The sequence below is a fragment of the Hydra viridissima genome, unplaced genomic scaffold (assembly GCF_058129835.1).
Source record: "Hydra viridissima isolate aposymbiotic clone 2 unplaced genomic scaffold, HvirCarnegie_v1 scaffold_9, whole genome shotgun sequence".
Taxonomy (NCBI): Eukaryota; Metazoa; Cnidaria; class Hydrozoa; order Anthoathecata; family Hydridae; genus Hydra; species Hydra viridissima.
The window spans coordinates 2,524,260-2,536,100 of record NW_028324308.1 but is presented as its reverse complement, the minus strand read 5'-3'; the positions used below and the strand labels follow the sequence as shown (position 1 = coordinate 2,536,100).

General features: G+C 31.3%; 2 protein-coding genes across 3 annotated transcripts; one reads left to right on the top strand and one right to left on the bottom strand.

Moving 5' to 3' along the window:
- The first annotated feature begins 1,080 nt into the window (after positions 1–1,080).
- On the top strand, positions 1,081–3,887 carry LOC145185673 (proto-oncogene Wnt-3-like). Of its 2 annotated transcripts, none has more exons than XM_080061652.2 (5): positions 1,081–1,510; positions 1,913–2,163; positions 2,367–2,644; positions 2,890–2,988; positions 3,235–3,887. In XM_080061652.2, the coding sequence occupies exons 1-5, from the start codon at positions 1,425–1,427 to the stop codon at positions 3,619–3,621; spliced, it is 1,101 nt and encodes a 366-aa protein (XP_079917778.2). In that variant the 5' UTR covers positions 1,081–1,424; the 3' UTR covers positions 3,622–3,887. The 2 variants fall into 2 exon arrangements, with proteins under 2 accessions (XP_079917778.2, XP_089955038.1); XM_090098912.1 differs by lacking the exon at positions 1,081–1,510 and adding an exon at positions 1,622–1,796.
- A 1,129-nt stretch (positions 3,888–5,016) lies between these two features.
- LOC145189089 (uncharacterized) lies at positions 5,017–7,893 on the bottom strand. Its single transcript, XM_090098998.1, has 3 exons — positions 7,637–7,893; positions 6,428–7,427; positions 5,017–6,266 (listed from the first exon to the last, which is right to left on the bottom strand). Exons 2-3 carry the CDS (start codon positions 7,425–7,427, stop codon positions 5,050–5,052), a joined length of 2,217 nt encoding a protein of 738 aa, XP_089955124.1. The 5' UTR covers positions 7,637–7,893; the 3' UTR covers positions 5,017–5,049.
- Between the last annotated feature and the right edge of the window lie 3,948 nt (positions 7,894–11,841).

Sequence of the window (11,841 nt, the reverse complement as noted above, 5' to 3'; positions counted from 1 at the left end):
CTCGCCTTTTTTAAATCACTTGAATGAGTGTTATTATTTTTGTAACTTAAAACAAATAGTTGCTTTTGTAAACTATGATAAGTGAGTATTTTTTGTAATTTACTAATTTGTAACTTCCTTCAAGATTTGGTTCATTACAATGATTTTAATGACTCATTTTCAATTTTTCCAAAATCTAAAAAACTTTTTTAAGTTAAAAGATATTTAAGTTAAAGAATAAAAACACAGTAATATAGTTAAAAATGGGTGCAGAAAAGTTGTTATAAAATCATTACAGCTTTATTACAATATTATAAATTTAAGAAAAATTTACAGAACATTTTATAGAATAATTTACAAAATAATAATATTTTTTTAAGATGAAAGTCCACAGGAAAATTTTCTTCAATTTTGAACTTTTTAATTTAATATAGAATGCGCAAGATTTTAAAAGCCTAGTCAATGAGTGGTATCCAATTTCTCTTTTTCAAATATTTTTGTTTCAACCATTGGAAATGACGTCAAAAAAAAAAAAAAAATGTCAAGAAAAAATAAATGAAAAAAACAACTGATTATTCAAAAGAAGTGTTAAGTATAAAATTATAGCGCTGCGATGACTAAAAGAAAATGATTCATGTGATGATATAGCTGCACTACTTGACGTCACAAAAGCTCAAACTCTGCAGATTTCTTCGTAATTTACATAACGAAGCTTTATTTTTATTTTTCACTAAACAAACATTTTGAAGATATCTGTTAATCAATTTTGTTGAAAAAAAAATTACAACAGTAACTATATAAATCCTCCAATTGTAGACAAGTTCAAACTAATTGTATCTTTCTTAAAAATCAATAAAAATACAAAAAAAAAGAATTCAAAGTTTCATGATATCGAGATTTCTTTAAAATTACACTTTACAAACATTACCAAGTGAAATGTTTGGCTTAATAAATCAGAACTTCTATATCAATTTCACTGTAATTTTATCGCACTGTGTACATTAAAAGAGATTCAATAATCCATTGTAAAAGAGCTTAAACCCGTTTTTATTTTGTAGCTTTGAAAATTCGATTTAACTAACCGCTCATCATTACTTACATAAATACGTAGCTGAATACCAAAGTAACTCTGCAAGAACGCAGATTTGTTGATCATTAACATAACTACTAGAAATATCTGAATCAGGATGCTATCACTGTCTTAAAACGAGCATCGGAGTAAATCTGTGTTAAAGCGGCATCCTTATGCAAAGAGGTTCAACGTAACCTTGTCAAATCTTCACATAACTACAAGAAAGGGTCACCGATTAAAGAGAATAATTAAAGGATTCACACGTGCAAATCGTCAGCTTTTAAGATGACTTGCTGGTTATAAAAAAATTATAAAAGTACATTGCCAGTAATTTCTGTAAAGAATGAGAAAATAATATGTAGCTTTATCAAAAATGAGCACGATATATGCTGTTACCGAATTTCTGTTATGTTTTTCATTGCTAATCGTGGGAAAATTTACTCAAGCGCAACTGTGGATGTAAGTTACTCTCAAAGTTTAGTTTCCTCTTTAACAATTCTGCGAAAACAAATTTAAATGCTCCGACTTTTTAGTTTATATTGATCGTTAAAAAGAGCGCACAGTAGATATCTTGTTTTGCATATTGTGAAAAAACTCTGTTAATTAGTGTCAGGATCAGATAAAGAATCAAAGGATTGGCATTTTCATTAAATGTTAAAAAAAGATGAAGATCGAGTGACAGTATTTTTTCTGAGTTATTTTTGTTGAGTTTTTCGAGGGCAACCGTAGTTTAGCATCAGCATATGTAAATTTTCTACGTCGTGTTTTTTTCGATCGTTCTCTTTCTCTGTGCTTTTTTTTTTTTTTTTTTCTTGTTTATGTTAAAAAAAAGATTGCTTAGTTTCTATATTTTTATTTAAGGGCACTCGGAACACAGACATCAACAATTGAATCTCGACCACGATCCTCAATGAATAAAAACTTATGCAGAGCGCTTTATTTACACCAACACCAAAGAACTGTATGCTTAAACTATACCGACCTTATGCCGAGTGTTGCCGAAGGGATACGCCTTGGAATTGAAGAGTGTCAAGTACAATTTAGAAGCCGTAAGTGGAATTGCACGATAAATGAACGCGGAACATCAGTTTTTGGTCCTATCATAACAACAGGTAAGAATGTTTTTGTTACTTTGTAACTAGTTTTGTCTGTCAGAATTCAAATAACCATGCAAAATTAAGTTGTTAGCACAGTTGTTGGGTCCATGCAGTTAAAAAAAAAGCTCAAGAAACTTTGAGCTTACATTTTTTTAATGTATTATGACGGACACTTATATTTTTAATTTTTTATAGTTATAATTTTCTGATTCTTACAGCAAGTCGGGAAAGTGCATTTATCAGTGGTATTATGTCTGCAGGCGTTGCATATTCAGTTACAGAGTCTTGTGCAGAAGGAAAATCTATGCATTGTCGCTGTGATAATACCGTCCGTGGTCAAACTGAAGAAGGATGGCGCTGGGGAGGATGCAATAGACCAGTTGCTTATGGCGTATGGTTTTCACAACTGTTCATCGATCAAGTAGAAAAAATTGTTAAAAAAAGGCGAGATCCACGAAAACTTATGAATCTTCATAACAACAGGGCTGGGCGAGAGGTTGGTATATAAAACTTAAACTTTACATTGTTAAATCAAGAAACAAAATTTTTAGTCGTTTTGTTTTTATTCGCCAGCGGTAAAACCGACGTTTTAAGGACAGATCCGTCCCTTAAATGATAGCTAAATGTGTCAAAATATAAAGCGTAATAAAATGTTTAAAAAAATTAACTTTTGAACTTTTTACAATGTACGATTATTTTATATATATATGTATATATATGTATATATTATATATATTATAGATTATACGAAGCAACCTGTGGACGAAATGTAAATGTCATGGAACATCAGGGAACTGCAACTTGAAGTCATGTTGGCTTTCTCAGCCACAATTTAGTGAGGTAATTTGATCTTTAAAAATCCATGAGAAATTTTTTAAATCGTCTAGTTTGTAAAACTTTATGTTCAAACAACGTGCTTCTACAATCAAATGACGTGTTCTATGATCAAATGACGTTTTTGGAACATGAAACACGTCACTTGATTATAAAATTAAGCGATGTGTTTTCATCTTCCAATAACGTGGCTACCTAATAAACAAGCAATTTTAGTTGTAAGTGAAATTATAAAACTTATTTAATTATTAGATCGGAAAAGTACTTAAAGAAAAATATGATTCGGCACATGAAATGGAGTTTCATTACAAAATTAAAGTCAATGGCCACAAAAAAGTACAAGACCTTGTTCCTAAATATAAAGAATATCTACCACCTTCCTCCCTTGATTTTATATACTATGAAGAGTCTCCAAACTACTGCGTGAAAAATGAAACATTGGGAATAGTAGGAACCCGGGGTCGTTCATGTAACATAACTTCATCGGGTGTGGATGGTTGCGAACTAATGTGTTGTCAAAGAGGTTATAACGTTAATGTTGTGCAACAAACTCAGTCTTGTGATTGCAAATTTATATGGTGTTGTAAGGTCTCATGCAACAAATGTACTAAATCTGTTCCGGAGTATACATGTAAATAAATAGTAGAAAAAAAATAAAAACACCCAAATTTCAAATTTTGGAATCAGTCAAGATTTCGTGATACGTCACAACTTTTAGACAGTTACGTTTACTTTACTTCTGTTTCAAAACAAAAAGTTTATTTATAAACGACTCGAACGTCGTCTGAAATAATTTTCTGAAACATATATTTATTTTAGTATTGTATATAACGCATATATATTTACACTTTGTGTTGTTTGAAAGTGTTAAAAAATATTTTTACGCGATTCAAGTTGCGAAATAATTATTGCATGCATTTATTTACCCTATTTACAGAATGTACTCCTTTGTCAGTGCATTAAAGATCATCAATCTTTTTTTATTCTGAAATAATCTTTCCTGCTACTATATTAATCTTTCCTGCTGCTCTACTAATCTATTTTACAATTCAACTCTTTCCTGTTGAGCCGATCATAGATGTAAAAATAATCTTTCTTTTTAATATGTTACCTAGAGTAGGTGTCTAGAAAGAGAACGCAAATTTAAAACTATTTGAAAAATCCCTTCATTACATGCTTGGATTAATTATGCCGGAAATCCCACTGATGATACTGTACTAACTAGAAAACTAACATTTCAACTGACCTGAGTAAAGTAAATTGAGCGAGTAAATTGAGCGAGTCTACAGTAAGATAAACTGTGCGTTAATTGAAATTTTTATTATAGCTTTGTGAATCTATTTGGCGCAAAGCTTTTTCAGAATAAATACAAACTTTATACGAAATTAGACCCATTATTTCACCAAAAAAAAAAACGTTTTTGAAGAAAATAGACCTCTCAACATTTTGGCAAAAAATTAAATTTGTAATAATAATAAAAAAATAATCATCACCTCATAAAGCAAATATTATATCAATAACAGCTTTTTACTTTTCAGCCATCGCGGGTTTTTTAATGTTTTGTGTTTAATGAGCTAATAATGATGAGCTGTATATATATGTATATATGTATATGTATATATATATACATATATACATATATACATATATATATATATATATATATATATATATATATATATATATATATATATATATATATATATATATATATATATATATATATATATATATATATATATATATATATATTAGGGTGGCCCTTATATGATGATAAAAAATTAAATAAGAGCAATGTTAAGTCTGACCATTTTAAATGGTTCCATTTCATACAAAAAAATTATGTGTAAAGTTTCATAAAAAAATATTAATATTTAGAGGTGGCTCAACGCCGTCAAAGTTTTCTCATATACGAATTTTTGATGTCTGTGACAGAATTCAGCACATTTTGCCATCAGTTTCATACAGAAAATTAATTCTAACTACTAAAAACAGTTCTTAATTACAGAGACAAACACAGAAACAATAGGATACACAAAGTTACACATCTTCACTTAGTTGAACTAGTTAATTGTGAAGTAAGGTGGATTTTTTCACATTCGGAAAGTTTGCCCGGTTCTGTTCGATAACCTGCAGAGCATATTGCAGCTGTTCTTCGCTCTTAAATCGGCCAGACTTTGTTGCATCTTGGATCAAGGCAACTCCTCGTTCTGCATGGTCGTTTGTTACTGCCTGGGATTTCACGATTGCCTCTGCAACCTTGAAGTCATCTCTCCTCTTCCATGATTCAGGATCTTCGGCCAGGAATCCATCTGGCATGCCCAGAATAGAAAACAGGTTTCTGCTTCTTTTTGAGACAAAATCAGGAAGCGTCTTTTGTTGTACTGTCGCCAAGTCCACCACGACACGTTTCAAAGGTACTTCTTCTCCTTCCTGTTCTAATGATCTTTTAACAATTTCGCGTTTCGTAGTGAAATCCACTTCTGGATCGAAGAGGCTGAAAAGGATCAAATCTTCTGACAGGTACCAAAGATGGCCCGCAAGCTTGCGTGATGTTGCGGCACCAATATCTTGATCAGGGTAAGCCTGGAGTTGTTGAATAAGTTGTAGATCATTCCTAGCGGCTTTGTAAGCCAGAGGCGCCAAAAACCAGAACGTGATATAAACCTTTGCAAGAAATACGTTCACACGTAGGAGGCCACGAGACTCTCGCAAGGTCAGCTTAAACTGTGATCGAAACAGCCAAACCTTTATACTGTAAATGGCTTTCGCCATCCATCGAGCTTGATGCATTGACCCAGGCGCTCGAAAATTCTTCCAATCTGTAGGCTTTCTTCCTAAAAAGATGAGCATCAGTTTGAGCAGCTCGCGATAGTCATCTCGTGGCTGATGATCTTGCAGCTGCTGTTCACAGAAAACAATGATTACATGTTTGACTTCGGAGAGTTCAGCTGAGGCAACATCATCCGAAAAGGCATCTTCATAACTTTCCTGGTCAAAGGATGACCACTGTGCTTGAAATCGTTTGAAAACGAGTATTTCCGGAGCTTTACTGGGTCCCATACAGACACAAAAAGCAGCAGCCAATACCAGTTCCATGATGTGATGTCGACAACCAAAGTGCAGTAGAGGCCGCCCTAGTAGCTGTTCGAGAAGAACGCAAGCGCCAGACAGCCGACCGGTGTTGGAAGAGGTTGTATCGAAACACATACCATGGACAAAGTTTTCCAGCTCCCATTTTCGGATAGCATCATAGACTGCTTTGGCCTCGTCTTGTCCAGTGCCTAAAAAGTAATTTATAGTAGTCTTTATTAAAGTTTGTCTGACATGATTTCACATTCACATTTCATAATAATAAATGATTTCGAAATTTATAAAAACATTTAACTAAAATAAAAGTAGGCATATATATTATACCATTATATATTATACCATTATGTATTACCTGCAGGAATCTTTGGAACATCCAAAAGCTTTGTCTTCCCCATTGTTGTGACAAGAATGGGCAACCTATCCACCTTCTCTGTTCCAGTCAGATCTTGCATCAGCTTGCCATCCAAGTGTACTGTAAGAGCAGTATTTGGCTTGAAATGTTGAATGATTCCGGAGGCAATTTGCTGTCGGTGTTTCCGACGGAGTCGTTGGATGGTTGATCTATTCAAAGCGAGTGATTCAGCGTCTTGTCCAAGAGCCCTCGAAGCCTCAACGATGACCATCATAGCAGCCCTGTCGCTCATTTTATTTCTATCAAGCATAGATGCCAGCTGTGGTGAAACAACACTTTGGCGTCCTCGCTTTCGTGATGAAGAAGAAGGAGTAACAGTACTTGTGCTTAGAACTGGATCCTCATCTTCAGGTTCAGACTGACTTTCTTCTGAATCAGCGCTGCTGCTCTCCAACACAGCTTTATCTAGCAAGGTGTTTTTATCAAGTTGAGATCGATGTACTCTCTTTTGCAATATCTGCTTTCTCTCATTCTGCTTTTTTTGTTGTTGAAGCAGAACCTTATCGATTCCGCCCATGCAGCCAGGTCGTCCCTTTTTTCTTTGAGATTCCAGAAAGACCTTATCTTCTTGATTCTCAATTAGCTCCATGGCGTCAGCATGTGCAATGTCGAACAGTTCTTCTATTGCGGCTGAAAATGCGGTTTCATTTGTTTGTTGAGTCTCGGTCTTGCGGCTCTTGTTTTTCTTTAGACTTTTCCACTCGAAGAATAATTGCTCAAGCTTTTTGATGGAATCTTGATGATGCCTGGTTGGAATTTTAGCTCGAAACCAGAAATCTTCAACTTTCTCAATAGCGTGGGTTGCAGCCTTTCGAATATCCTCTTTCAAAACATTGTGGAGATGTAGAAAGTGACCAAGAACCTGCTTCCCTGATGGCAATTTACTACCTTCAATTCTTTCAGCAGGGCTAACAAGATAAATTTGTGAACGCAATGCCATCTGAAAATGCCTAACAGATTTATACTAATCATCATAATATTATAACATAATATTAAACTATGCAATTTTTGGCATAAACAAATTACAAAATTACACATGCCATTGACATGCCATGCAATAATACAAAACGAAATCTACAGTCATACAGACTCCCTCATATAATTATATATATAACATAATATATTTTATAATTAAATTGACATACTAACCTTTGCTGATTGCTAATATCTGTGATTATTGATAACTATTAAATAGAAATTTTATTTTGATTAATTAACAAACAACAGTAGAAGAAGAAATTTATAATACAAGATGGCTACAAAGAACTAGCACAAGATTTATTTAAATATTATATAAGATGCCCAATAGGTGCTAATATTAAATTATATTACATGTTTAGTTTTGTTTACTGAAAAAAATGACTGAAGAAAATTATGAATTAATAAAATTACTGAGGGAAATTATAAATTATTTATTTAGATATATTGAAGAACATTTTTTTATGCGTTATTACCTTTATATTTATTATAATTTTATATTTAATTATTTTTTAGATTAGTACATTATTGAAACATGATATCTAGTTCAAATTATTGATTGAAATATATTTATTCATTTAATATTCAAAATCATTTATTGAAAAGAACCTGAAATTTTTTTTCGCCGATTTTGGTATTCTCACAAAACTAAAGCTTAGTTGAGCCACCTCTAAATATTGTTCAATCCTGCTCATATTTGGCCTGAATTATTTTTTTATATATTGGAACTCATCTGAGGGGTCAGACAATGATATTTTAAAACTTCAAAAATAAGGGCCACCCTAATATATATATATATATATATATATATATATATATATATATATATATATATATATATATATATATATATATATATATATATATATATATATATATATATGTATATAATCACTTCTCACAAGAACTGACCTGTTTTTTTCCAGACATCTGCGAGCTTGAGGCTTTTGCTTTTATTGTACAAGCACTTGTATAAAGTTTGGTCTTTGTATTCCAGCAGCATATAGTTTTGCTGGAATAAGTTTTGTTAAAAGTTACTTGCAAATTTATTTTTCTACTTTCATTTAAGCACTAACATTAATTTAGAACTGTTTTTAAATTTGCAATTTGCAATATAAGTTTTATGAATTTGATAAAAGACTGATTAATCGAAGTTAATAATAACTTCGATTATTCTCAATTAAAATTAATACTTGAACCATGGTCTGTGTTTGACTAAGACTGTTTACATTAGTAAAAAAAATTAAAATTGACAATTTACTAAAGACGTTATGCTAGACGTATCAAGCTGTGAGGCAAAGAATCCTTTAAAAATAAGTTCTCTTTTTTGACATTTGATGATTGTTTGTATAAAAAAAAAAAACGTTGTAAGCAAGAGTAATGATTACTTACTTTTAACCAGTAGCAGTTTTTGTTTTTAATTGTGTTTTATTTTATTGTAAAAGTTTATTTAGTAATAATCGTGTAACTTATTTGGTATGTATATTTAACATAAAACGGATATTGAAAACGCTGTTTTTTTTTTTACTTAATTCTACAAATTTCTGAAGATCGAAGGCTTAAAACGAATATACAATCATTTTTTAATGATATTGCCTCATCATTGAATCAGTTTATGTTGATCTTCAAATCCGTTTGCGCCTGCACTTGACTTGACCCAAGTTTGATTTAATTAAAGATTCTATCTTACTTTCAAAACTATGTTTTGGATTTTAGCTTGGGGATATCCATCTTCACTGCCCCGGGATATCCATCTCCCCTAAGTAGGTTTTTTAACTTAGAAACAACTTAAAACCGCAACTGCTTTTTGTTGTCATTTACATCGATGTAACATCATCGATGAACATAATGCTTTTTAAAGGAAATAATTTAATCCGGACAATACAAAATTAAAAGAATATAATATATTAAATAAGTACAGTAAAAGATATCAGATCAGCATCAAACATAAGATACTGACATCTAGATGATCCATGATCAACAATTGGTGGTGGTAACTTTCATTATAATATCTTCAAGTTATAATATCATAAATATTGTAATCTTCTTGAATAAATCTATTGTCTCCTGATTTTTTAGGATACTTAATTTTGTTAACTAAACTAACAACTTCAATAACTTTGTCACATAATGTCTAGAATATTTCTTTCCATGTTAACTTGAAAAATAAAAAATTTTCTGAAACAGTTTCACTATTTTCTGATTGATTGCCAAGTATGTTTACTCCAAAATCAATTTTATCAAAACTTTCATCGTTTAAACTTGTGTCAGACTGCTGATTAAAAATAATCTGTTTTGCGACGGGTTTTGTTAACTTTTGAATGTAAAACAAATTTCATTTCAGGTGTATCACTTAAAATACGTGATTTTCCTTGATGGTAATCTGCTAGAGTGGCTTAAGCACCAATACTATCATTAAAAACACAAGTTTATGTAACGACTATTGGCCTATCAGTAACATTTGCAGCTAAGAAGTCAATATCAGTAAAAATATTTTCTTTAAAAGGAAAAAACAAGTGATTTAAAACTGTTAACAATATTAATGGGTACAAAAGTTCAATCACAAGCTTGACCAACAACGTAAGATATATTATAAATTGCAACTGGTTTACCAGCGTTTCCTAGAGATATAATCCAATTATTCATGAAATTTTCATAAAAAATTTTAAATGGACCAAAAACACCACAATCAAGAGGTTGCATTTTGTAGATTGTGTGAGGATGAAACTTCATTAAAACTATGCGCGATCTCTTTGCTAGCTCAATTATAAAAATGTTAACTTTCATGGTTATCCATTAATGAAAGAACTAATTTTTGTACCGAAAGTTGTACGTTACTGATAAAATGCTCAAAAAATTGCAAAAAAATGACTTCATTTGACCATCCAGATTTTAACTGTTTAAATAATCTACACATTAACTGTTCCTATACTTCCAGGAGGAGCACCATTCAACTTCTAGTCCTTAAATTTAGCACATGGAAATACCAGGAATGGTGGGAAGCTACTTCCAGTAGCATTAATAGCTGCAATAATTTTTAAATTGCCTTGTCCTGCACTAGTCAAACTCCCTACTTGTTTTTTGCCCTTTGGGTCTTTGATTTTTGGTGGCACATGGAGTGTGGTAATTCCTGTTTCATCACATTTCAAAACGTTTGAAGGCTCAAAAAGATAATGTTCTAAAATATTTTTATAATTTTTAATCAAAAATTTTACGGTTTTTTTTTTGAATGCAGCACATCTACCAAGACTTATTAGCTGCGGTCAGATATGTATAGATATATGGTCAGATATGTATAGATATATGGTCAGATATGTAGAGATAATTTATCAATAAATCTTTTGTGAATATCTTGTAACCATTGTTCACAAACGCATTTATTCTTCATCCATGAAGTTTCAATTTTTTTATGATTTGCTAAAGCATACTCATATGGAAAGAATTTGATCTGTTTTAACTTAAGTCCGTAATGCATATTTGCAACATCTACCAAGTATCTCTCCAAGAAAACAATGGTAGATATAGAAAAACTTATAATGAAGCGTTAAATTCCATAAAATTTTTTTAATAAAATAAAGTATGTAGCAATTACTGATCGGAAACAAATTATATGTGGGCTGTCTTCAAGCTAAAAGGCCTCTCAATCATGTCTTACTAACAAATTCACATCTCTTATTGATAAATTCACCCGTTCATTAAACAGAATTCAAGCACCACTTGTTTATTCGGAAACTATAAAACTTGTATTGAATTTGGATCTTAAAAATGCAATACCAAGATAGTTTGAAATGGAATTAATGCTATTTTGATACAAGGAGTTTAGAGGATCTGTTACTATATCACCTGCCTCCAGCAGAGTTGAATTAGATGAAGGTTGGAACAAATCATTTATATTAGCATACTAAAAAACATGGTGGTGAGAACGAAGTGAGTTAAGTTTCAGCTACTAAAATTCAGCAATACTAAATATTACAAAAGCAGAACAGTATAAAACCTTTAATGACCATGCTTCCCGAAAAATTCTCTATAATAAGTATATGAGTGCTTTATCAATGCATATAAAACCATTAGCATAGAGTTTCAGACTTCTAAACAATCTTGTAGGATTTTCATTTGGACAGTGACTATAAACTGAAAAAACAAACTTAGTTATTTTGCAACAACAAATTAAAATTATTCAAAATTAAAAATTTCCAAGTTGTTTTCGAAAAGATTAAATTTTTTTGAAGAAAAAACAAATAGAAGATTGTAAGTTTTAAAGTTTAAACATGACTTATGGGAATTATATTAGCTAATATGTATTTTTCGCATCACATTGATCAGAAGAACACCCATAAGAATTTTCCACTGAGTGAGTAGTGTATTGTAGAGAAATG

Excerpts from the sequence above, each read along its gene's own strand:
- LOC145185673 (XM_080061652.2), top strand. The coding sequence starts at position 1,425 with ATGAGCACGATATATGCTGTTACCGAATTTCTGTTATGTTTTTCATTG. Across the intron at positions 2,164-2,366 it reads TGGTCCTATCATAACAACAG|CAAGTCGGGAAAGTGCATTT; the intron begins GTAAGAATGTTT and ends TGATTCTTACAG. Across the intron at positions 2,989-3,234 it reads CTCAGCCACAATTTAGTGAG|ATCGGAAAAGTACTTAAAGA; the intron begins GTAATTTGATCT and ends TTTAATTATTAG.
- LOC145189089 (XM_090098998.1), bottom strand. The coding sequence starts at position 7,427 with ATGGCATTGCGTTCACAAATTTATCTTGTTAGCCCTGCTGAAAGAATT. Across the intron at positions 6,267-6,427 it reads TGTTCCAAAGATTCCTGCAG|GCACTGGACAAGACGAGGCC; the intron begins GTAATACATAAT and ends ATTACTTTTTAG.